The following is a 23,947-nucleotide window of genomic DNA, read 5'->3' as shown; positions in this document are numbered from 1 at the left end:
ATCCTGTTTTGTTATTTTCTGTAAACTGTTACATTATGTAACGTGACCGCGGCACTCTCTCCCCCCTCTCTCCCTCCCGAATTGGGCATATTATGATAAATATAACTGTAGATGAAAACAATAATTGAAGAAAAAAATAAGCTATTGTCGGCCCGAGGTATAAATGCCCAGAAATCGAATGTTTCATTTGTGTAAGTTGTAAGCTTCAGAAACCATCACACATGGAAAAGTCACGGACTGAGAGACCTGTAGTTTTACTGTAAACAAAGTCATTTACGTAAGAAAAACACAAACGTCTGTGTGAGACCATCTGGGTGGTTCTAGTGTTAACATTAGCCTAATGAAGAATGAAGAAAACACGTTACAAATGAACTATGACCGAATTGACAGCAGAAACAGTGTGCACTTATCTCAAGGAAATTTAAATCGAATGCAACTGTAACTTGTAATCCAAGAGGCAAAAAGGCTGGGTTTTCCAGTATGTCAGGTCTGACTGAACTGAGGGAGGGACCGTGATCATGCGTCTCTTGTGACGCACGGGGTCCAGGCGAAGCCGGCCAAACCACCTCTGGAGTTTTCTCATGTGGAGAAGACCCAGCGGGATCACGACATGACTGGCTGACATCATGCCAAGCAGCCGCATCACGGTTAGCGCTGTCACCACCGTGTGGGGCACAACTCGCCTGAGGAGAGAGCTGATCGCTTCCAGCCTGGCTGGAGACAGCTTTGCTCTCATTGTGGAGGAGTTTAGGTGCACTCCCAGGTAAATTATTGACTGGGAGGGGAGCGGGGAGCTCTTCTGCCAGTTTATGGCAAAACCCAGAGCGGTCAGGTGATTGATGAGCTCCGCTGTGTGTAGCGCAGCGCTCTCCTGGGAGGCTGCTATTATCATCAGGTCGTCTAAATAAAAGAGAACTCTGATGCCTTTCCTGCGCAGCGGCTCCAGGGCTGTTTCCACACATTTGGAGAAGGTGCGAGGAGCCAGAGAATAACCGAAGGGTAAACGGTTGTACTGATACTGAACTCCTCTGAAAGAGAATCGCAGGAATTTCCTGTGTCTCTGGATGATTGGCACATGGAAGTAGGCGTCTTTTAGGTCGATGGAAGTGAACCAGTCGCCGGGACGCACACACTCTATCACATGCTTGATTGTTAACATGTGAAAGGGTCTCGCTGTGATGGATTTGTTGAAGACCGATAGATCGAGGATTGGTCTCATCCCTCCCGTCTTTTTGGGAACGAGGAAGTAACGAGAGTAAAAACCCTCCTTCTCCTCGCCGGGGGGAACCGGTGAGATTGCTCCTTTTACCATCAGCTCTGACAGCTCCGCCGTCAGGGCTGCTATCTCTGTCTGGGATGACATGACCGTCTCCAGCACTCCGTTGAAAGGAGGAGGAGGGCTGGCAAATTGAAGGCTGTAGCCTTGTGTGATCAGCTTCTCCATCCAGTCGTTCATGGAGAGCAGACTTCGCCACGCTGAGCAGTGCTCTGAGAGCGGGCGTGCAGACATTTGTGGAGCATGAGTGGACATGTGGGACAACCATCGTAGCGCCCTCGCCGCCGCTGTGCGGACCGACTGATCGTTCTGCACAGCCCATGGGAGGGCTACAGAGAAAGGGCTGTGAAGCTGGATGTGAGGCGGTGTGCGTGCCTGCATCCATGCTTACATCCTCTGTGTCAGAGTCGTGCCAGGGCGAGAAACCTCCACTAACTCGCACCGACGGGTGGGAGGTAGGGAGACCGCAGAGAGGCAGAGACGGCGTGTTAGCAGATGTGTTGGCAGGTGGGCCAGCAGATCTGCTACTCATAAAAACATGTGAGAGTGAGAACACAGCTTCAGCAAAGGCAGCGCTGTGAGACTCCGCCGCAGCGGAGGAGAAAGTGTGGGGAAGGTGTGTTTTAGTGCAAACAGTGGCCGAAAGCTCATTGGAGACTAAGGCGGGCTGTTTTAAGGAACTAGGCTCTGTATCGACCGGTGGGTGGCTCTGAAAAGAGCCGTTGGTGCCGGCGGAGGCCGGAGAAAAACACACATTCCCCGCAGCATGTCAGAACCGAGGCTGCTTGCTCGGTGGACCCTGCTGCTGGTTGGACCATCCGCCACGCCGCCCCCTGCCAGGAGGATGGCGTGCGGAGCGTTGAGCCGCGGGAGGAGGAGGAGCAGCAGCTGCATCCGTAGTTGGGCGTCTCTGTCTTCCCCGGGGCTCACCTCGGTCACGCCAGGGACCCTGAGGGCGCTGGTGGTGTGGAGTGGCTTTGCCCCAAGCGGTGTGCTTCCTCACCAGGTCGGCTCCTTCGTAGGCGGCTTGTAGGTGAGAGGTGGTGCTCTGTAGCAGAGGTCCAAAGAGCCCATCGGGGCTAGTGGGACCGTCAAGCAGTTCACGGCGGGCGGAGGGCGGCAACTCTGACATGTGCAGCCAGATGTTTCGTTGCAGCATGGTTTGCCAAGCCATGATGCGTGCCTGGGCCACAGTCACGGTGGTTGAGAGGGTCACGGCGGCGGACATTGCTCTGCCGATGTCGGCGGCTACGTCAGGGTTGCAGGCTCCGGGCTGGGCCACCATCGCTGACACGGAGGAGGAAAGGAGAGCGAGGTTGTTGGCAGCGGCTACAGACTGGGAAGCACACTGGTGCGACCGGTCGGTGAGACGAGCCGTGATCTGGTCCCGAGCAACAGGTGGGACAGGTTTTCGCTTCTCAAAGAAGGAGGCCTTGGGGAGAAGGATGGCGGCCAGACTCTCCTCCAGCGGCGGCACGGCGGGAAAACCGGATGTCGTCAGCTCGTCTACTTTGCAGAAGGCTTCGTAGCGGGAGACTGGAGCCTTGAGCTTCCCCGGCTCGGAGGCGGCCGCCTCCAGGAAGGGTCGGAGCTGCTGTAAGCGAGGCCACACGGGGGGGCGTGACCGAGCAGGTTCTGCTCCGTAGAAAACGTCCAGTGGGTCGCCGGGTGGTGCCGGAGGGTCAGCCGGTACAGCCATGTTCCTCACCGCAGCTGCAGTCTTAATGATGCGGGGCAGGTCATTAAGTAGCGCTTTGGCCGGAAGACGTCCAGCGCCGCGAGGTGACGAGGGGGAAGGCCGGCCGAGCGGAGTCCCTTCATCACCGGCGCCGTCGAAGTTCTCAGCCTCATCTGCCAGGGGGAGGGGGAAACCGGGTGGAGACCCGTGGATGGAGGGAACCGAGGCAGTAGCCTCGTGCCCCACACCGCTGCCCTCAGGCTGGTCTAGGATGGCCAAGGCTTCTTCAATGGAGAACTCGGAACGGTTATCCATTTCGCCGCTTTCCTCCTCCTGAGCCAGGAAAAATTTGGCTCTCCGCTGTAGCTCCGCCACGGGCAGAAGTGAGCAGAAGGCGCAGTTGGCCCGGGCGGTCAGTGCTGTCCCGGCGTGCTCAGCGCCGAGGCAGTTTTCGCAGCGGGGGTGGAGGTCGCCGGGCAGGATGTATCTGAACTCGCAGATCAGGCAGAGCCGGATAACACCGGCGGAAACTTCTTTCTTCATCTTGGAGGACTGCATTCTTCTTGCTCGCTGAAGAAAAAATGGGAGCGGATACACGGGACCGCAGGTGTAATATAGTCATGATGCGGACCGTGTAGGGGCAACTGTGCAGGGCACAGTGGCGCGAAAGAAATTTTTCAGGACTGCGCATGCGCGCGGGGATAAACCCAACAGCGATAGCTCTTAGAGGGCGAAGCCTATACGAAATAGAACTAGTTAGCATAAACAGTGCACGTGCTTAATACAGAACAATACGTAGCTAGGTGGCTATAATTATCAACTTATGAAAACAAAGGATAATGAACTAGCAACATAAATAATACGACTTACAGGTCTCACGGACGCACACACACAATTATGGTGAATGAAACCAATTAGTCTCTGACTGGCAGCCTCCGCTCTCTCTCTCCACTCTGCACTTTCTGCCGTCTTCAGGCTCGCGTGTGCTCGCTCCCAATGCGCGCAACTGTCACGTGCATCTGCCTCTGATCACCGTCACGCGCCCAGAGTAATCAATACTGGCCTACGGCCCTTTCGTACAGCAACGCTGAAGAAAAACTGGGAGCAGATAAGTGGATCCGCAGGTGTAATATAGTCATGATGCGGACTGTAAAGGGGCAACTGTGCGGGGCACAGTGGCGCGAAAGAAATTTTCAGGACTGCGCATGCGCGCGGGGATAAACCCAACAGCGATAGCTCTTAGAGGGCGAAGCCTATACGAAATAGAAATAAAAAAATAATCTCTGATCCAACATACCCAGCCAACCACCTGTTTCAACTGTTGCCCTCTGCCAGGCGCTTTAGGTCCATTTTTTCAACAAAAACAGCTTTTTTCCCACTGCCATCAGGCTACTGAACTCCACTCATCTCCAAACTCTGTCTGTGTTAAATGTATAGTCTGTATGTAAAATGTCTGGGCTGATGTTGATGTCTGTACTATGTTAAATGTATAACTGATGTCTGTTGCCACACAGTAGGCTACTATGCTGTGCCGAAAGCAAACTCTGCCAACTTGTTGTGCAGTACTTAATAAATGAATTGAAATTGAATTGTTTTGAGGTGAAAGTTTGGTTTTGCAAGAAGAATCTGAAGTTTTGTGAATGTAGCTTGAAAATTGGGGTTTGTGTTCACAGTTTAAAGAAAAGGAGAGCAGCTTTTGAGAAATGTGTCTTAGCAATCGAGAAAAACTGTAATTTTATTGTTTAATTTATTCATTTTCCCAGAAGTTGTAGCGTATTTTTTTGTAAAGCTACAGAACTTGTTTGACTCATCAACATTTTGTAAGTTTGAGCCATTAAACAAGGTGAGAACTTAATTATTCCCAGCACTTTCTGTGATGTAGTATGCTTGCTAACTGGAAGTCATTGGAAATTACGCTTTACATTAAGATAGTAGCCTAGAGTGTTGGGGGAATCACTTTTTTCCCCCCTTATTCACTTAACGGCAGATTTTGCAAGTTCCCACAATTTCATTGCATAAAATTGCATAAATATCCTGCATATTCCATTGCATTTTTTAGGAAAACATGCCACATAATCAAGGATTTTTACCCGCAACAATCACAAAAAAACTTTCTGGAAGGACTGTAGTACATTATGGTTTTGCATTCATTTGTTGTTGTAACATTTAAACCAGAGACAAACTCATGTTTACTTTATGTTTGATTTATCACATGTGATAACTCTTGGTTCCTGATGAAGGTAGGTTTTTATTTTTATTTTTTAACTAACAGTCTTATTATGTATGGTCTCTTTGTCCTAAATGAACAGCTGAAACGATCAATTCAATGTCTCTTTCTACTTTCTACAAAAACTTTCTTTCTTTCACCTTAATCCTGACAGTAGTTGATTAACAGAATTAATCATTATTCCAATAAGTGTAGGATTTTTAACTCAAACCTCTACTTTGTTATCATGTCTAACTGATTTCCTTTTAATCTTTTAAAACCATTTTCCCTCATTTTTTTTGTTTGGTACATTCAGACACAAATCTTCAACCCCCCACAGCAACAAAGTAGCGCGGACGTCTGCGTGACGCAAACTCGTCGCTGATTGGTCGATCGCTCTCCCGCTCCTCGTGGCCAATCACAGAGCAGCACGTTTCCTTTATAAAGCAGCTGCTCAGCCCCCACACCGATACATTTCTCTTGAGCTTCTCATACAGAAATCCTTCTCCTCAAAATGTCTGGACGTGGAAAGACCGGCGGAAAGGCCCGAGCCAAGGCCAAGACTCGCTCCTCCAGGGCCGGACTGCAGTTCCCCGTCGGCCGTGTCCACAGGCTGCTCCGCAAGGGAAACTACGCCCAGCGGGTCGGCGCCGGAGCCCCCGTCTACCTGGCCGCCGTGCTCGAGTACCTCACCGCTGAGATCCTCGAGCTGGCCGGAAACGCTGCCCGCGACAACAAGAAGACCAGGATCATCCCCCGTCACCTGCAGCTCGCCGTCCGCAACGACGAGGAGCTCAACAAGCTGCTCGGCGGAGTCACCATCGCTCAGGGCGGCGTGCTGCCCAACATCCAGGCCGTGCTGCTGCCCAAGAAGACCGAGAAGCCCGCCAAGAAGTAGACACCTACCAGGCTCCTCTCTCTACAACAACACAACGGCTCTTTTAAGAGCCACACACAACTCTCCAAAGAGCTATATCTCCTCCCACACAACTCATACACGTTAAAGTATCTGTTTAATATCATTTACAACGATTATATAACAAATTAACTGGGATAATGCATTTATTATTACAACAACTACAAATGGTCTATTTTGGAAACATGACTGTAGTAACAAACACTGCACTAGATCAAACGTTGTCTTGTCCTAACAAAACAGTTACACCTACAACTCTACATGTTAAAGTTAATTTCATTTACCGATGAATTTAATAGCATTTAGAACTATTATAATTGGGATTATGCATTTATTCCCTTTGCAACAACTACAAATGGTCTATTTTGGAAACATGAAGTAGTAACACAAACACTGCAGCTACACTAGATCAAACGTTTGTGTTTTGTCCTAACAAAACAGCTAGTCTACCTCCTTACACAACCCTATACTATCTATTTATAAATAGATATCATTTACCGCCAAATTAAATATACTGTAGCGTTTACAACTATCATCAATTTAGATGATGCATTCATACTGATGGACCAAAACACGACTATCTGGGATAATGAATGTATTGCCTTTGCAACAACTAGAGATACACACACAACTCTCCAAAGAGCTACATCTCCTACTACACAACTCATACATGTTAAACTATCTGTTTAATATCATTTACAACGATTATATAACAATTATAACTGGGATAATGCATTTATTCCCTTTGCAACAACTACAAATGGTCTATTTTGGAAATGACTGTAGTAACACAAACACTGCAGCTACACACTAGCTCAAATGTTTGTGTTTTGTCCTAACAAAACAGCTGCACTTACTACATAACTACACATTAAAGTATCTGTTTAATATCATTTACCGATGAATTAATAGCATTTACAACTATTATAACTGGGATAACGCATTTATTCCCTTTGCAACAATGAGAAATGGTCTATTCATGGAAACATGGCTTGGTAACACTGCAGCTACACACTAGCTCAAATGTTTGTGTTTTGTCCTAACAAAACAGCTAGTCTACCTCCTACTACACAACTCTGTTTATATCATTTACCGCCAAATTAAATATACTGAAGCAGTGTTTACTTTACAACTATCATTCAATGTAGATGATACATTCATTGAAAAATACTAATGGACCAAAACACAACTCAAATGTATTCCCTCTGCAACAACTAGAGATACTTAACTGTCAATCTGAGCGGGAAACATCACTGAACTCAATATGAAGTACAACACATTCACAGTTACAAACACTGCAGCTACACTAGATCAAATGTTTGTGTTGTGTTTTTAACAAAACAACTGCCAGGTTAAAAACAGAATAATACTGTTTACAAACTAAATTTAAAGAGTATCCAACTTTAACTATAGTAAATTTAGCATTAACATTGCAAATCTAAGTATACAAAATATAAAAAGAAACAGCTACTAATTTTTAACTGGAATAATGCATGTATTATTGCTCAGAATAAATGTGCAACAACTATAGATCATAACTGAAATGTCAGTCTCAGCTGGAATTTAGAATCAACTCGATTAGATTTAGACTATATGATTAAATACCGGCAATGAGCCAAAACCAATTGAATCAGATAAAAAAGCAAATTTACAGCCTGGCTCACAGAGGTACACTACACACAGCTAGAATAAAACCACATAGAGTTAGTCTAGTAACTCTAGACTAGTTGGAAATGGTTAATTCGGGAAGAATTAGGGTAGCTACTTGAGTATATTATTGATTATTAGGAAAATGACTTAATATAACAATACTAGTTTCAAGTAGGCTACCACTTGCAATTACACCAAGTACCACCAGGGGTCCGAGTCTCCCCGGTTGAGAAACACTGCAGTAAAAGACAACAGCGTTTACAATAATCATACTAAATTCAGATGATAAAATACCGATGAACGAATGAAAGACCAAATACATAAAGATCAGATAAAACTGTAAATGTACAGCCTGTTTCAGGAGTTCAGTGTGGTGGTAGACAGAGGTACACTACACAGCTACTAACGTTGAACTGTGAAATGGTGCATTCATTCATTCATTCAGAATAAAACCAGCAGTGTGCAACAATATATTTATATATATATTATAGCAGAAGAGTCAGTCTGAGCAGGAAATGGTTAATTCAGGAAACAAGACTGGACTGAATATTAAACAAGGTCGAATGTATTTACAGTAGATAAATGAGCCACAGTAAATCAAATATTAATGAATACCACAACATTTCAGGTACGAATCAATGAAAATGAACAGCATCGGTGTAAAGAACAGAAATTAAAAACGTAAATCTTCAGTTTCACTTCACAGGAAACCGGTCGTTTCCTGCTGCAGTTCTAAGAAACGCACCGCCTGTCTTCTCCTACGTCCGCAGATCAGATATAAGTTCTCGGTGCTTCCCGAGCTGAAGCACACAGTTGATCTGAACTCAGAGAAACAAGCATCATGTCTGGAAGAGGCAAAGGAGGTAAGGGACTGGGAAAAGGAGGCGCCAAGCGTCACCGTAAAGTCCTCCGCGACAACATCCAGGGCATCACCAAGCCCGCCATCCGCCGCCTGGCTCGCCGCGGCGGAGTCAAGCGTATCTCCGGCCTCATCTACGAGGAGACCCGCGGGGTGCTCAAGGTCTTCCTGGAGAACGTCATCCGGGACGCCGTCACCTACACCGAGCACGCCAAGAGGAAGACGGTCACCGCCATGGACGTGGTCTACGCCCTCAAGAGGCAGGGCCGCACTCTGTACGGCTTCGGCGGCTAAACACAACCTCACTGCCCGACACTGAATAACAACAACAACACAACGGCTCTTTTAAGAGCCACACAACTACTCTACTGAGAAAACATCCTATTATGACATTTATTTTATGATATAAACCTAGAATAACTTAATCACAAAGGCGTTTAAATGTATCAAAGAGACACATCCATTGATTATTTTCTGGCCACACAACTACTCTACTGAGAAAACATCCTATTGTTATTATGACATGTATCATGAACCCAGAATAACGTGATTCTTTAATCACAAAGGTGTTTAAATGTGCCGATCCATTAATTATTTTCTATTGTATATTATTAATGTAGGTTACGGCTGTTGAGGTTAAAGGGATAGTTCACCCAAAATTCAAATTGCACTCATTATCTACTCACCCTCATGTCGACTAAGGGCTGGGAGAAGTTTTAGAGTCCTCCGTGGCTTCTCTGAGTTACAGGGGGTCTCGGTGTAGCAGTGCATGTCCATATAACGGTTGCAAATGGATACCAACTGTCTTCATAACAAAAAGACACACCAAAAAACATCCAAATACCTCCATGCTGCTTGTATGTCCCTCTTGTATTAAAGCCCCGAAATGCGAAATTGTCCCGAAAAAATTTAATAAGTCTATATTTCAAGCTTGTTTTTAGCGGAAGCTCGTCTTCACGGTTCATCCAATTTAGACGAACCAGGGTGTCTTTTTGTTACGAAGACAGTTGGTATCCATTTGCAACCGTTATATGGACATGCACTGCTACGCCGAGACCCCCTGTAACTCAGAGAAGCCACGGAGGACTCTGAAACTTCTCCCAGCCCTTAGTCCACATGAGGGTGAGTAGATAATGAGTGAAATCTCAATTTTGGGTGAACTATCCCTTTAACCCCTCTGTTGTCCAATCTGTTTCAAATGGTCCTTCTTTCCTCCCTTCTTCTGTTTTTCCATCCCTCCTTTCTTTGTTCCTCCCTTCTGCGATCCTTATTTCCCTCCTTCCTCCTTTCTTCCCACCATATTTCCATTCCTTCCTCCTTCCTTGACCCAATCTGTTCCCTCTCTTTCCTCCCTCCCTTATTTCTCTCCATCCTTCCTTCATCCTTCTTGACCCATCTGTTCCCTCTTTCTTTCATCCCTCCCTTCTTTCTTCCTTCCTCCTTCCTTCCTTGACCCAATCTGTTCCCTTTGCCCATCCTTCCTTCTTCCCACCATCCTTTTCACTTCCTTCCTCCCTTTCCCTCCAGTCTGTTCTTTTCCTCCATCTTTCTTTCTTTCCTTACTTCCTTGACCCAGGAGGACAACAGGAGGGTCAAAAATAGGCTTTCATAATCAAAACAATGTGACTTTCAACTAATGAAATGCTGAGATTAATTTTGTGGGATGCAATTAAATATTTATAATACTTACTAGGAGTAAATAAATAAAATACTCCTGCATCACAACATAGAGAGAAACACAGCGGCTAAACACCAACCTCACTGCCCGGAAACTGAACATCCAAACAACGGTTCTTTTAAGTGCCACACACTCCGTCCAAAGAGCTTGGTCCTTTTCTTCACACTGATAATAGTTACAGATCGAATGATCATTTTCACTCATGCATGTCTAGAAATTTAATTAGAATTTAGGATTTAAAGTGGGACCCTAAAAGGCAATAATCTTATACATTATTACGTGCCTACGACCGAATCACAGCCGTGCTGATATACAGTACAATAGCACTCCCTCTCGTGTGATATTGCTTAATTGAACTTCCTGGCAATGAAAATAATCTAAATACTAAGTTACAGCTCCATGATTGGATCTGATCAAGTTTATAAAAGGCTCTGATCAGATAATCAAAATCACCATAACACAAGCCACTAGCCAGGCATTAATTTTGTTACACTGAACTCCTCAACCAGGCCGAGAACATATTTGCAACACATGTTCTTAATGTTAATTTTACTATAGTTAAAGTTGGATACTCTTTGAATTTAGTTTGTAAACACAGTTTTATTCTGTTTTTAACCTGGTAGTTGTTTTGTTAGGACAAAACACAAACATTTGATCTAGTGTAGCTGCAGTGTTTGTTACTGTGAATTTATTATAAATTGTAGGCTACTTCATACTCAGTCATGTTTCCTGAATATGTTCTTAATGTTAACTTTACTATAGTAAGTAGTAGTAAATTTAGTTTGTAACCAGTTTCATTTGGTTTTTATCTTGGCAGTTGTTTTGTTAAAACAAACATTTGATCTAGTAACTCTAGTGTTTGTGACTGATTGAGTTCAGTCATGTTTCCTGAATGGATTTCCCGCTGAGATTGACAGAGTTGACACAAGTATCTCTAGTCATTGCAAAGGGAATAAATGCATTATCCCAAATTGGGGTTGTGTTTTGATCCATCAGCATTTTCAATGAATGTATCATCTAAATTGATAGATAGTTGTAAACTACAGTGTATTTAATTTGGCTGTAAATGATATAAACAGATACTTTAACGTGTAGAGTTATGTAGTAGGCTAGGAGATGTAGCTGTTTTGTGAGGACAAAACATTTGATCTAGTGTAGCTGCAGTGTTTGTTACTGTGAATCTGTTGTACTTCAGTCATGTTTCCTGCTCAGATTGACAGTTATTAAGTATCTGTAGTTGTTGCAAGAGAATACATTCATTATCCCAGATGGAGTTGTGTTTTGGTCCATCAGTATTTTCAATGAATGTATCATCTAAATTGAATGATAGTTGTAAACGCTACAGTTCATTTAATTTTTCTGAATATTGTGTAGTAGGAGGTAGCCTAGCTGATTTTGTAGCTGCAGTGTTTGTTACTACAGTCATGTTTCCAGAATTATTGCAAAGGGAATAAATGCATAATCCCAGTTATAATAGTTGTAAACGCTATTAATTCATTGGTAAATGATATTAAACAGATACTTTATGTGTAGTTATGTAGTAAGTGCAGCTGTTTTGTTTTGTTAGGACAAAACACAAACATTTGAGCTAGTGTGTAGCTGCAGTGTTTGTTACTACAGTCATGTTTCCAAAATAGACCATTTGTAGTTGTTGCAAAGGGAATAAATGCATTATCCCAGTTATAATTGTTATATAATCGTTGTAAATGATATTAAACAGATACTGTGACATGTATGAGTTGTGTAGTAGGAGATGTAGCTCTTTGGAGAGTTGTGTGTGGCTCTTAAAAGAGCCGTTGTGTTGTTGTTGCGAGAAGAGCCTGGTAGGTGTCTACTTCTTGGCGGGCTTCTCGGTCTTCTTGGGCAGCAGCACGGCCTGGATGTTGGGCAGCACGCCGCCCTGAGCGATGGTGACTCCGCCGAGCAGCTTGTTGAGCTCCTCGTCGTTGCGGACGGCGAGCTGCAGGTGACGGGGGATGATCCTGGTCTTCTTGTTGTCGCGGGCAGCGTTTCCGGCCAGCTCGAGGATCTCAGCGGTGAGGTACTCGAGCACGGCGGCCAGGTAGACGGGGGCTCCGGCGCCGACCCGCTGGGCGTAGTTTCCCTTGCGGAGCAGCCTGTGGACACGGCCGACGGGGAACTGCAGTCCGGCCCTGGAGGAGCGGGTCTTGGCCTTGGCTCGGGCCTTTCCGCCGGTCTTTCCACGTCCAGACATTTTAAAGAGAAGGATTTCTGTATGAGAAGCTGAAGAGAAATGTATCGGTGTGGGGGCTGAGCAGCTGCTTTATAAAGGAAACGTGCTGCTCTGTGATTGGCCACAAGGAGCGGGAGAGCGATCGACCAATCAGCGACGAGTTTGCGTCACGCAGACGTCCGCGCTACTGTGTTGCTGTGGGGGGTTGAAGATTTGTGTCTGAATGTACCAAACAAAGAAGAAAGAGAGGGGTTGCATGCAATATTAAAGGGAAACCGTTTGGGATGAGACCAACTGAGAGGTTGGATTAAAAATGTTACAATTGATCGATCCTGTAAACCAACTACAGCTGAAGGTTTTGTAGAAAGTCGTTTAGGAAACTGAGACATTGTGTCCCTGTATCGACTGTTTCAGTTGTTCGTTTAGGACAAAGGGATGATGATTATAAACTGGTTTCAAAGTCCTTTTCTAAAATCAAGTTTTAAAAAAAAAACCTCCATTCACCAGCGACCAAGAAACACATTATGTGTATGTGTGTATGAATGAATGAATGAATGAATGAATGACATTTCAAATGTGTCTAAAATGAAAAGAAAAAGACAAAAACTAAAAATATTAGTATCATCAAATCTTAATATGCCCATAATAAGTTCAAAGAAGGAGTAGGAAGAAGTAAAAGTAAAAGTATAGGGCAGGCTATGTGATAATGAAAGCTAAGATACTAAGTACTATTTATCTATCTATCTATCTATCTATCTATCTATCTATCTATCTATCTATCTATCTATCTATCTATCTATCTATCTATCTATCTATCTATCTATCTATCGTCTCTAGTTTAAATGCCAACAAATTAATACAAACCAGTTGTAGAAGTGTAACATTAAAGTTTGTGTATTTGTTTTAAATGATCTGTGAAAATTGTATTCTTGTCACCTTGTCTGGATTAGAAAAATGTGCAAACTTATGGTATAATAGCCATGTTTTTACAATGGGTTGTGAATAACCAACACTGTCAAATCCACATTTAAATGATATTTACTGCTACAAATGATGGGTATATGTTCTATTCTTAATATTGTAACATAGATGCCTTTATGGAGGGGACAGTGACACAATTTAAAGGGAAACAGACACCTTTAATAGACACTCAAAAACAACATTACAAAAGCCTTTTGCAAATGTAGACACAGCAGCACTACTTACATATCAACAATCAAAATACAAATGGCACATGATCATTGCTACATAGTAATACACATGTATTTTCACCAGTAGTTCTCCTCCTTCTCCCATGTATGGAGACGTATTATTGTTACCATACAAGCAAAAAGCCAGTAGTTCATCCATTGCAGTGAGGACTGGAGCTCTTGGTTGAAGGTGTGTGGCCCTTAATATTGTAAGCACAGATGCCCTTATATGAAGGGGACAGTGACATAATTGTGAGGGAAATACACTTTGTAATGTAAAACAAGTGTAGACACAGCAGCAGTACTTACATGTCAACAATCAAAATACAAATGATGGCACATGGATCACTGCTACATAGTATTACACAAGTGTTTTGACATGAATAGAGACTTATTGTTACCATATAAGCAAATGGCTGTAATTCATTCATTCATTGCAATGAGGACTCGAGCTCTTAGTTGAAGGTGTGTGGCCCTTAATATTGTAAGCACAGATGCCTTCTTGCCCTTATATGGAGGAGACAGTGACACAATAGTGAGGGAAATACACTTTGTAATGTAATGTAAAACAAGTGTAGACACAGCAGCAGTACTTGCATGTCAACAATCAAAATACTACTAATGATGGCACATGGATCACTGCTACATAGTATTACACAAGTGTTTTGACATGAATAGAGACTTGTTATTGTTAGCATATAAGGAAAAGGCTGCAATTCATTCATTCATTCATTGCAATGAGGACTGGAGCTCAGTTGAAGGTGTGTGGCCCTTAATATTGTAAGCACAGATGCCTTCTTGCCCTTATATGAAGGGGACAGTGACACAATTGTGAGGTAAATACACTTTGTAATGTAAAACAAGTGTTGACACAGCAGCAGTACTTACATGTCAACAATCAAAATACAAATGATGGCAGATGGATCACTGCTACATAGTATTACACAAGTGTTTTGACATGGATAGAGACTTGTTATTGTTAGCATATAAGGAAAATGCTGCAATTCATTCATTGCAATGAGGACTGGAGCTCAGTTGAAGGTGTGTGGACCCTTAATATTGTAAGCACAGATGCCTTCTTGCCCTTATATGAAGGGGACAGTGACACAATTGTGAGGTAAATACACTTTGTAATGTAACACAGGTGTAGACACAGCAGCAGTACTTACATGTCAACAATCAAAATACAAATGATGGCAGATGGATCACTGCTACATTATAACACAAGTGTTTTAACATGAATATAGAGACTTGTTACTTTTACCATATATGCAAAAAGGTGCAATTCATTCATTGCAATGAGGATTCAAGCGCTTATAGTTTAAGGTGTGTGGCCCTTAATATTAAGCACAAATGCCTTGCCCTTAAATGAAGGGGGCAGTGAGGGAAATACACTTTGTAATGTAATGTAAAACAAGTGTTGACACAGCAGCAGTACTTGCATGTCAACAATCAAAATACAAATGATGGCAGATGGATCACTGCTACATTATAACACAAGTGTTTTGACAGGAATAGAGACTTGTTATTGTTACCATGTAAGCAAAAGGCTGCAATTCATTCATTGCAATGAGGACTCGAGCTCTTAGTTGAAGGTGTGTGGCCCTTAAAAGGGCCTTTGGGTGGTGGTTGATGCCAAGAGTTAATACAGTTTTACTTGGAGCTGGTGTACTTGGTGACGGCCTTGGTGCCCTCGGACACGGCGTGCTTGGCCAGCTCCCCGGGCAGCAGCAGCCTGACGGCGGTCTGGATCTCCCTGGAGGTGATGGTGGAGCGCTTGTTGTACTGGGCCAGACGAGAGGCCTCGCCGGCAATACGCTCGAAGATGTCGCTGACGAAGGAGTTCATGATGAGCATGGCCTTGGAGGAGATGCCGGTGTCGGGGTGGACCTGCTTGAGGACCTTGTAGACGTAGATGGCATAGCTCTCCTTCCTGGTCTTTCTCCTCTTCTTGCCGGTCTTGGAGACGCTCTTGGACACGGCCTTCTTGGAGCCCTTCTTCGGTGCTTTCACTGGATCAGGCATGACGAGCGATTTGCAATGACTTCCGATGTGGTGTCGAATACGGTTCAGACAAAGGAGCGGTTTGTATTTATTTCCAACTGTATGCAAATGAGGCTGCGCCGTTGCTCGCACCTGATTGGCTGGAACGCTGAGTGCGCATGACAGAGGTCCCGCCCCCTTAACCGTCAATCTGATACCGAAACTGTGTGAGAGAGAGATGGCGCTGAAAAATGAAGACAATACGGGAGTGACACCACTTTGCTGTTGGGGTGTGGCTCAGGGTGGGGGTGGACAATCAATAAAACAAACTCAATTAAGTGCCATTAAATAGAGATGGACTATTATAACAGTGGAAACGACAAACCCTACATAATTCACTGTAAATATATTTAAATCTAAATTAAAATGAGAATATTTATTTCAAAAGAGCGATCATGTAACAAAACAGTTTCCATATGGAAATTAATAGAATATTTCTGAGTTAGCATGTTTGTTTTCTCTCTTTTTTTCACAAAGTAGCCCTATACAAACACATCAGAATCAATTGATAGGCCTACAAGAAATAATGACAGAGAGCTTCAACAATATGTCCAAATATAATCTAATAAAAAATATAAAAATACATGCACATACATATAATTACTAAATAAATATAAACATAGGCTACATATAAGCAAATAAATAAATACTACATACACCTGCACAGTTAACAGTCTAACGTTATATAAATCTGTTTTTATTGTTCATCAAGGAAAGCGATTTGATAATTGAAATACTTACACAAAACAGGGGAAATGAAAGATGAGAACCTACTTATGAATAAAGACTTTTACCATAAAAAACATTGACTTTTTGTTGTAGTGACATACTATCATTCAGATTGGAAAATGAAATCATCTCCAACATGAAACACTGTTTTGCAACATTTTAAGCAATATCAGTGTATTATTTTTGTTATATTGTTCAAAATGTAAAGGGAATGTGTGATCTATCCTTTTGGAGATTATTTCTTCCATTTGCTGAACTGTTCACATTAGCCTAACAGAAATTTTGATCAGGGGTGCCCAAACTTTTGCATGACGCCACAGTATGGATGTTGATAACTCCAATTCTTTTTGTAGACAAGCTGATGAAACTCTTATTCCACTTTTCTTTCAAGTGCGTTTGTTGGTCTGAGTTAAATTATTTCATTTCACACTCTCACAATGTTTTATTTTTTTAAACTTCATTAACAATTGACCCTTTCAGACCCTCGAAAATCTTGAAAAACAGATATCATCACTTGAAGCCCAGCAGAAAATTAACTTTACAGAAGCCACTCAAAGGCTTCTAACTTCAGCTAGGTTGGATTAGGTGTCTTACTACTGCACACGCTGAGTTCCTGCATTTGAAAACAAATACTATGAATATTCTGAAAGGCCAAGCAAGCTCCTGGCATTGAAACTAAAACAATCAGAACATACAGCCTCTATTAATTGTATTAAAAATGACGCTGGTGAATTGTGCACACTTCCCTCTGATATTAATCATGTTTTTACACGTTACTACTCTAAATTATATGCATCAGAAGCTCCAGACGATCATCAAGAAATGGAGTCTTTTTTAGACTCTTTAAATGTTCCTACTCTCTCCGATTCACATTTCTCTCTATTAGAAACCCAGATTAGCTAAATACATTTTTTTCCAAAATAAAATTTGTTTTTAAGCCTTTGGCATTTCTAGTCCATTGATGCCGGTGCTGTAGCCTATTGATAAAGTTCCAAAAATTTGGTTTGCTGTCAGTCCATTTCTTTTTGTGGATATGAAATTTACCAAAAAATAAAACAAGTTGTACAGAAAGAAAATCATTTTCATTTCATCATTTTCCATTTTGTTGTTTTCAAAGTAAAGAAAAATGTCATTTTCATGCAGATGTAGGCTACTGAATGTCCAGTTTTCTTCTCAATAAAATTTTGTACATTCAACCAAAACATTTGACAATATAGCCTAAATCAAGAGTAGCCTATTCAATATCAAGTTTAAATCTTTCTAATGTTTTTCTTTTTTTTTGCTGGATATATTTTGTGTATAATTTTGAAAGATATGTCCTTGATCTTATTGTTCAGACAACTACTGATCAACCACATTTTTTTCCCCATTCCACATCCCCCCCAAAAATTAGCAGAAGGAATCAAGGAATTGCTCACTCCGAACCACAAGATGGCGGCGACGTTCCCAACAGCCGCTTAGCAACCGTCCCTAACAACCGAGAGAGGAGAAGAAGGGGGGGAGAAGACAGTAGAGACAGGAGGACATGGTAACAACAACAACAACCAGCAGCAGCACCGCCACAGCTAAAACCCGCACTTCCATGTGGTGAAATCTCCCTGCGTCATGTCGCCACGGTGAGTGAGTCTCTTACCAGCTTCCAGCCGCCACCGAAACCGTGTTTTTATATGTTTTATTGTTCATTTCCGCCTCGATTCCCGGCCCGTTAGAGCCGACGGGTGTGGTTTGGTGTGGTGTGGTTTGGTTTGGTCGGTGCCGTTAGCAAGAGATGATGAAGGACATGAAACAGTGTTGTTATTATAACTAAATACTTAAAAATAAAATAAAATACAACTCATTTCACTGACGTCTTCCTGCTCGTAGCTCAGTTAATGTGTAATGTAAAACGGAAAAGCCAAAAGTAGCCCAACATTTAGGCTATTTAGTATCAAACTCTCCAGTAAGAAAACGGTCAATTTATAATTTAAGCAATTAAGTAATAATGTTACATTAGAAAGAGCTTCTCTTAACTTCGGGACACACACCACATTTTCTACCTGAGTCTGTCTCTCATCCACACAGACAAGGACCTTTCAAATAACACAGCATCATGATGACTGCGACTCTTCCTGCTGCCATTATGTCATCATCAAGTACATCCCAAAATGCAAAAAGTCATTAATTCACTTGTTTGTTTGTTTTTCTTGTTCTGCACTTTCTCATAGATTACCTATTTACTTCTGTTATAATGTTTTGCTTTACTGGGTAAAATAGTGCAGGCACATCCGGTGTTTGTGAGTCCAGGTGCAGAACAAAAAGCAAACAAAGAGGGAAAAAGGAAAGCATTGACCTTTTTATATGTTTTTCTCTTATGTATATTCGATTGCTTGTACTTATACTTGTACTTTATAGGCAACTGTAGGGGAAGAAATAGCCTATTCATCAATATTAAATAATATCTCCCCAATACGTGTCTTGTCTTTCGGTGTTAAGATGAGGTTTTCAAAATAAAGTAAAGTAAATACTCGTTTAATCTGACTCAATTTAAAAATAACTTTACTCTTAAATATTGGTGGAATTAAAAGTTAATCAATCATTTAAAATATAAACATTTTAAGAATCAATTATATTGTTAAGAAATCTGGAATCAATCTTAGTTCAGTGATGGTATAGATTATTAAAACCACTCAGTGACCTTCTTAACATAGAAGAATAGCCCTGATGCCTGGGTTGAAGTATTCAGAGGTATAATAACATGATACTCAATCTTATCTGTCCAACTCAGAGGTTAAGGGTATGAATAGTGCCCAGTGAAACTTACCATATAACTAAGATATTTTAGACTAACTTAGTTCAGAGATGGCAGACATAGACTTAAACTATTCAGTGACCTTCTTAACATAGAAGAACAGCCCTGACACCTAGGTTGAGATATTCAGAGGTCAAAAAATATAACTCAATGGTTAAAGGACATGATACTCAATCTTTTCTATTCAACTCAGAGGTTAAAGCAGAAGTAAGCGATCCGGTCGTTTTGGCTAATGCTGCGTTCCAGGTAGGCTTTTGAAACCGTAAATTACAGCTTCAAGTCACAACTTACGACTTTGTAGCGTTCCAGGCAACCCACTCGTGTTTTTCCGACCTGTTTTACCTGTGAAAGTCACTATAACGGCCACTCGTAACTTCCGACCCGTGAACTCGTACCAGATCGAACTGGTACGACTTCACAGGTCGGAAAAACACGAGTTACGGGTTGCCTTGAACGCACCATAACAGTCCTTGTCCCTACGTCACCACATTCACGGCGTCCCTTGGCTGCACACACAGCCCTGCATGCCGTTCTCTCTCCTCATTGGATAAAAACTGTAGGATACGATAAATGTTTTCTCCTCGGCTCAGAGCAGAGCAGAGTGACTGACAGACCCGTGTTTCGGTCCAAACACTCTATGTAAGTGATTGCTGTCGGAAGATATAACTATTTAAGACTTATTAACACAAATATATCACTTACTTCTGCTTTAAGGGTATTAATGTTACCAAATGAAACTTACCATATAACTAAAGACCAAATAGGCCTAAATATCTAATAATAACAGATTCTTAATTATTTAGAACAAAGTCTCAATAAGGCAATATTAGAAATGAAGGGTTAACATTCCAGTTTATTGTGATGTACAAAATGAACAAACTATAGCAAATAGTAACAATACTTAAAGCAGATATCAGCTTCACGGCCGTTTCGGCTAATGCTGCGTTCAAGGCAGGCTTTTGAAACCGTAAGTTACAGCTTCAAGTCACAACTACGACTTGGTAGCGTTCCAGGTAACCCGTAGCTCGTGTTTTTACCATCCTGTTGTCTGTGAAAGTTCCCTATAACGGCCACTCGTAACTTCCGACCCGTGAACTCGTACCAGATCGAACTGGTATGACTTCACAGGAAGGAAAAACACAAAGTACGAGTTTCTTTGAACGCACCATGAGTTAGCAGCCCCCGCCCTTGTCAGGCATCAATTGGTCCTCGTGCTACGTCACCACATTCACGCGCATCCCTTGGCTGCACACACAGCCCTTCATGCCGTTCTCTCTCCTCATTGGATAACACTTGTATCCCACAAGGAAAATTTTCTCCTCGGGTTACAGCAGAGCAGAGTGACGGAGAGACTCGTGTTTAGGCTGAAATACTTCATGTAAGTGATTGCTGACGGAAAATAGGACTATTTAGGACTTATATTAACAAAAACATTCCACTGATATCTGCTTTAAGAAACAGATAATGCAACACACTCGATGTGTGGGAGCTCTGGTAGCAGATCAACTCAAAGTGAGGTTCTTGCTCTTTCCCTTAAGTATCCAGCCAGAACAGAAACACCTAATTCACATAACAATTGGGACTTTGCATGGAGATACCATTCGGGAGACCTTTGATCATCAGGGGGTCTTTTCATATGACAATGAATCACCTATTGTACTTCTCGCACTGAGACACTTGAGAGTGATTAGAGACAGTCATCAAATGGTGAAACTCTAACAAAGATAGGCTAATTGACTAAATCACGAATAATCAAAAGGTGTAAATGCACAAAGAGGCTACATCCAGTCTGAGGTAAAACTTCAATTGTTTCAGAGACAACATTTCAGGGTGGGGGTCTGACTGTCTTACACTACCATTGACCCTCTTACATTGATTGAGTATTTCCTTCCCCCTTATGTTCTTCCTGACCTTCCTGTCTGTGTTTTATTGTCCAGTTGTTTGATGCATCCACATCTGTATATTATATTTATTGGGCTTAATCATTTGATTAATTAGGCTACTTGGACTGGTCTCAGTCTCAGGGCCTCCAATTGATGCATGGTGTGACATTTTAAAAGTACACGCCCGCTTCCTGTTTCTTTAGTCCTGAAGAAGATCTGAAGGGATCAAAACAGTGACCTTCCACTCTGAATACATTTTTGGGAGCATTTGCCGTTGTGCTGCGAACATTTGTTCCTCTTTTGCATGATTTTTGTGTTACTATAACAGTCAAAAGTTTGGACACGGTGTCTTTTTCTTTATTATCATCAGTTTCTACATTGTAGATTCATACTGACATCAAAACTATGAAGGAACATATAGCCTATGCAATTATGTAGTAAACAAAGAAAGAAGTGTTAAACAAAGCAGAATTTGTTTTATATTTTAGATTCTTTGAAGTAGCCGTATTTTGCTTTGAATGTTAAAAAATAAAGACAAACCATTGAATGAGACGGTGTGTCCAAACCTTTTACTGGTAGTGTATATTCAAGAAGAAGTATTGTGTCTTTATGTAAGTTATTTTATGTTTGCTTTGCAGATTTTGATTAATACCTCAATATAATCAAGCATCATAATGATGAATTGAGTGATAGATTTAGTCGCAGTAACTTTACAAGTTTACAGTGATCCCCCACACGACTACCACCCTTGCCAGCTCCTTTATTAACACATGAATGCTTTACATACATCCATTAGGCAAGGCAAATGTATTTGTATAGCACAATTCATATACCAGGCAATTCAAAGTGCTTTACAGAGACATAGAAATACATTAAAATCAAAACAGAAAATAAAAAGAAAGAAAGAAATAAGACAATAGAAAACAATAATAGCAATTAGAAAGATTAAGCTGTAGCAAATAATAACGATTTCAACCCTGACTTAACTGAATTGACAGTTACTTATTGACATTAATATAATACATATTGTAATAATGTATTATTTTAAATTGGGGGATTTTCCCTGATAGACATAATGAACTAACTTTCACTCACTTTAATGCTGGTTAAATACTCGTGATATTGGGATTTGAGCTGACAACGTGTTGTTCTGTGACGTCCTCTCTCTTTCAGTCTAATATGGATGAAGTGAACGTGGTGTCTGTTGCCGTTGGGAGATGTCTGGACGCCTGCTGCCTGCTGCTCGACCTGCTCATGAGGGCGGTCAGCTGGCTGCTTCGCTTCCTGTCCGGCGTGGGCGTGTCCTTCCACGGCGCCCTGGTCACCCTGAGCACCTCCACACTGGTCGAATACTGGAACTTCGCCCTTTTCTCCTTCCTCGCCGCCACGGAGGCCGTGTCCAGCGCTGCGCACGCGGCCGTGCACGCCGTGGAGGGATGGCTGCAGACGCTCGGCGGCGTGTTTGAGAGCTTCAAGATGGTGGGACACCTGTTCTGCCACGTGGCGTTGCGCACCAGGGATCTGCTGCACCGCGGGTTCACGTTAGGGAGCTGCGTCCTGCGGCAGACGTGCGAAGGCGTCCTCATCGCCCTCAGCCTCGTCCTCTACTTCGTCAACACGGTGGTGAACATCGTGCTCATCAGCACTCAGAACTGCCTGTCTGTGCTGGCGGGCATCTGGGAGGCGGTGGCGGCGCCGGTGCAGAAAGTGGCGGAGCTGGCCCTGAACCTGCTGACCTTCCTGTACAGCTGTCTGGTCGGCGCCTCCGTGCTGCTGTGGACGCCCTGCCAGCTGCTGCTCGACTTCCTGGCGGCGCTGGGACGCGTCTTCGTCACGGTCTTCGTGGTCGACTTGCACGTCCTGCTCGTCACGGCCGTCACCATCCTCCTGCTGGGTTCGCTGCTGTTGAACCCGCGGCTTCTTGTCCACGTGGCACAACTCGGCCGCCATTTTGTCACCGCTCTGCCGGGGGCCCGTGGCGTCCAGACCGCGCTTCACCGGCTGTACGCGGCGGCGATGCCAGAGCCAGCCGTGGTCCACAGCAGGACAGCACAGGACGCCGCCGGTGGAACGAGGCTCCCGGACGCAGACACGGCTCGGTTAGCGACCGAGAGCGACCTGCTGCCGGCGAATGACCCGAGCCGGCCCGACTCGCCTCCGCCTCGCGCCAATCAGGACGGAGAGCCGGAGGCGCTCTGTGGCGGCAGGACGACGAGCACATCGGAGCCGAGGTCGGCCGGCGAAGACGTGGAGCTTCTCACTCTCCTGAAGGAGCAGGAGGAGAGGAAGAAGTGTGTGATCTGCCAGGACTTGAGCAAGACGGTGCTGCTGCTGCCGTGCCGCCACCTCTGCCTCTGCCGGCCCTGCGCCGACATCCTGACGCAGCGGCGATCCGCGCGCTGCTGCCCACTCTGCCGGCAGCACATCACAAAGACCTTGGATGTTTTCCTCTGATGGGACCATCAAACATAAACAGCAGACCACGATAGACGCTTCTCTTCTGTCCTCAGAGCTGCTGCAGTCAGTCGATTGATGTATTGGTTGATTGGCAGAAAAATAATAGAAACAAATTATATAATTGATTAATCGTACTGAACTGAGGGAAAAAAAACTGTCATCATTTCTTTTGAAATGTTCTTTGTACAAAACAAGACAATTGAAGATGCTGCTTTCAGCTTTCAGAAAATTGGGAAAGTGAATCTGTAAATACCTAATGAGCAGGTAGTTAAGTAGTTGTGCTGCAACTAACTATTAGTTCCATAAGTTATTAAAAATTAATTTAATGTGCCAATTATTTATTGAGAAAAAAATATCAAAAAGAGAAAAGAAAGTAAATTTCCACCTTAACACACTCTTC

General features: G+C 43.2%; 6 protein-coding genes across 6 annotated transcripts in view; 4 read left to right on the top strand and 2 right to left on the bottom strand.

Moving 5' to 3' along the window:
• Positions 1-23,947, top strand: part of LOC310996788 (histone H2B 1.1-like) — a 106,799-nt gene that overhangs the window by 25,661 nt on the left and 57,191 nt on the right. The window lies entirely within an intron of this gene.
• LOC310996511 (histone H2A-like) lies at positions 5,660-6,122 on the top strand. The gene has a single exon (XM_083985932.1). It carries the CDS (start codon positions 5,675-5,677, stop codon positions 6,056-6,058), a length of 384 nt encoding a protein of 127 aa, XP_083842058.1. The 5' UTR covers positions 5,660-5,674; the 3' UTR covers positions 6,059-6,122.
• On the top strand, positions 7,848-8,879 carry LOC310996999 (histone H4; the record flags this gene model as incomplete). Its single annotated transcript, XM_083986566.1, has 1 exon — positions 7,848-8,879. The coding sequence occupies exon 1, from the start codon at positions 8,568-8,570 to the stop codon at positions 8,877-8,879; it is 312 nt and encodes a 103-aa protein (XP_083842692.1). The 5' UTR covers positions 7,848-8,567.
• LOC310996722 (histone H2A-like) lies at positions 12,007-12,478 on the bottom strand (the record flags this gene model as incomplete). Its single annotated transcript, XM_083986177.1, has 1 exon — positions 12,007-12,478. One exon carries the CDS (start codon positions 12,476-12,478, stop codon positions 12,095-12,097), a length of 384 nt encoding a protein of 127 aa, XP_083842303.1. The 3' UTR covers positions 12,007-12,094.
• Positions 13,744-15,707, bottom strand: LOC310997090 (histone H2B 1/2-like). The gene has a single exon (XM_083986686.1). The coding sequence runs from the start codon at positions 15,670-15,672 to the stop codon at positions 15,301-15,303; it is 372 nt and encodes a 123-aa protein (XP_083842812.1). The 5' UTR covers positions 15,673-15,707; the 3' UTR covers positions 13,744-15,300.
• Positions 17,934-23,585, top strand: LOC310997067 (E3 ubiquitin-protein ligase RNF26-like). Its single transcript, XM_083986642.1, has 2 exons — positions 17,934-18,035; positions 22,264-23,585. The coding sequence occupies exon 2, from the start codon at positions 22,270-22,272 to the stop codon at positions 23,542-23,544; it is 1,275 nt and encodes a 424-aa protein (XP_083842768.1). The 5' UTR covers positions 17,934-18,035; positions 22,264-22,269; the 3' UTR covers positions 23,545-23,585.

The sequence above is a fragment of the Trachurus trachurus genome, assembly GCF_905171665.1.
Source record: "Trachurus trachurus genome assembly, chromosome: 14".
Taxonomy (NCBI): domain Eukaryota; kingdom Metazoa; phylum Chordata; class Actinopteri; order Carangiformes; family Carangidae; genus Trachurus; species Trachurus trachurus.
This window is presented reverse-complemented; position numbering and strand designations above follow the sequence as displayed.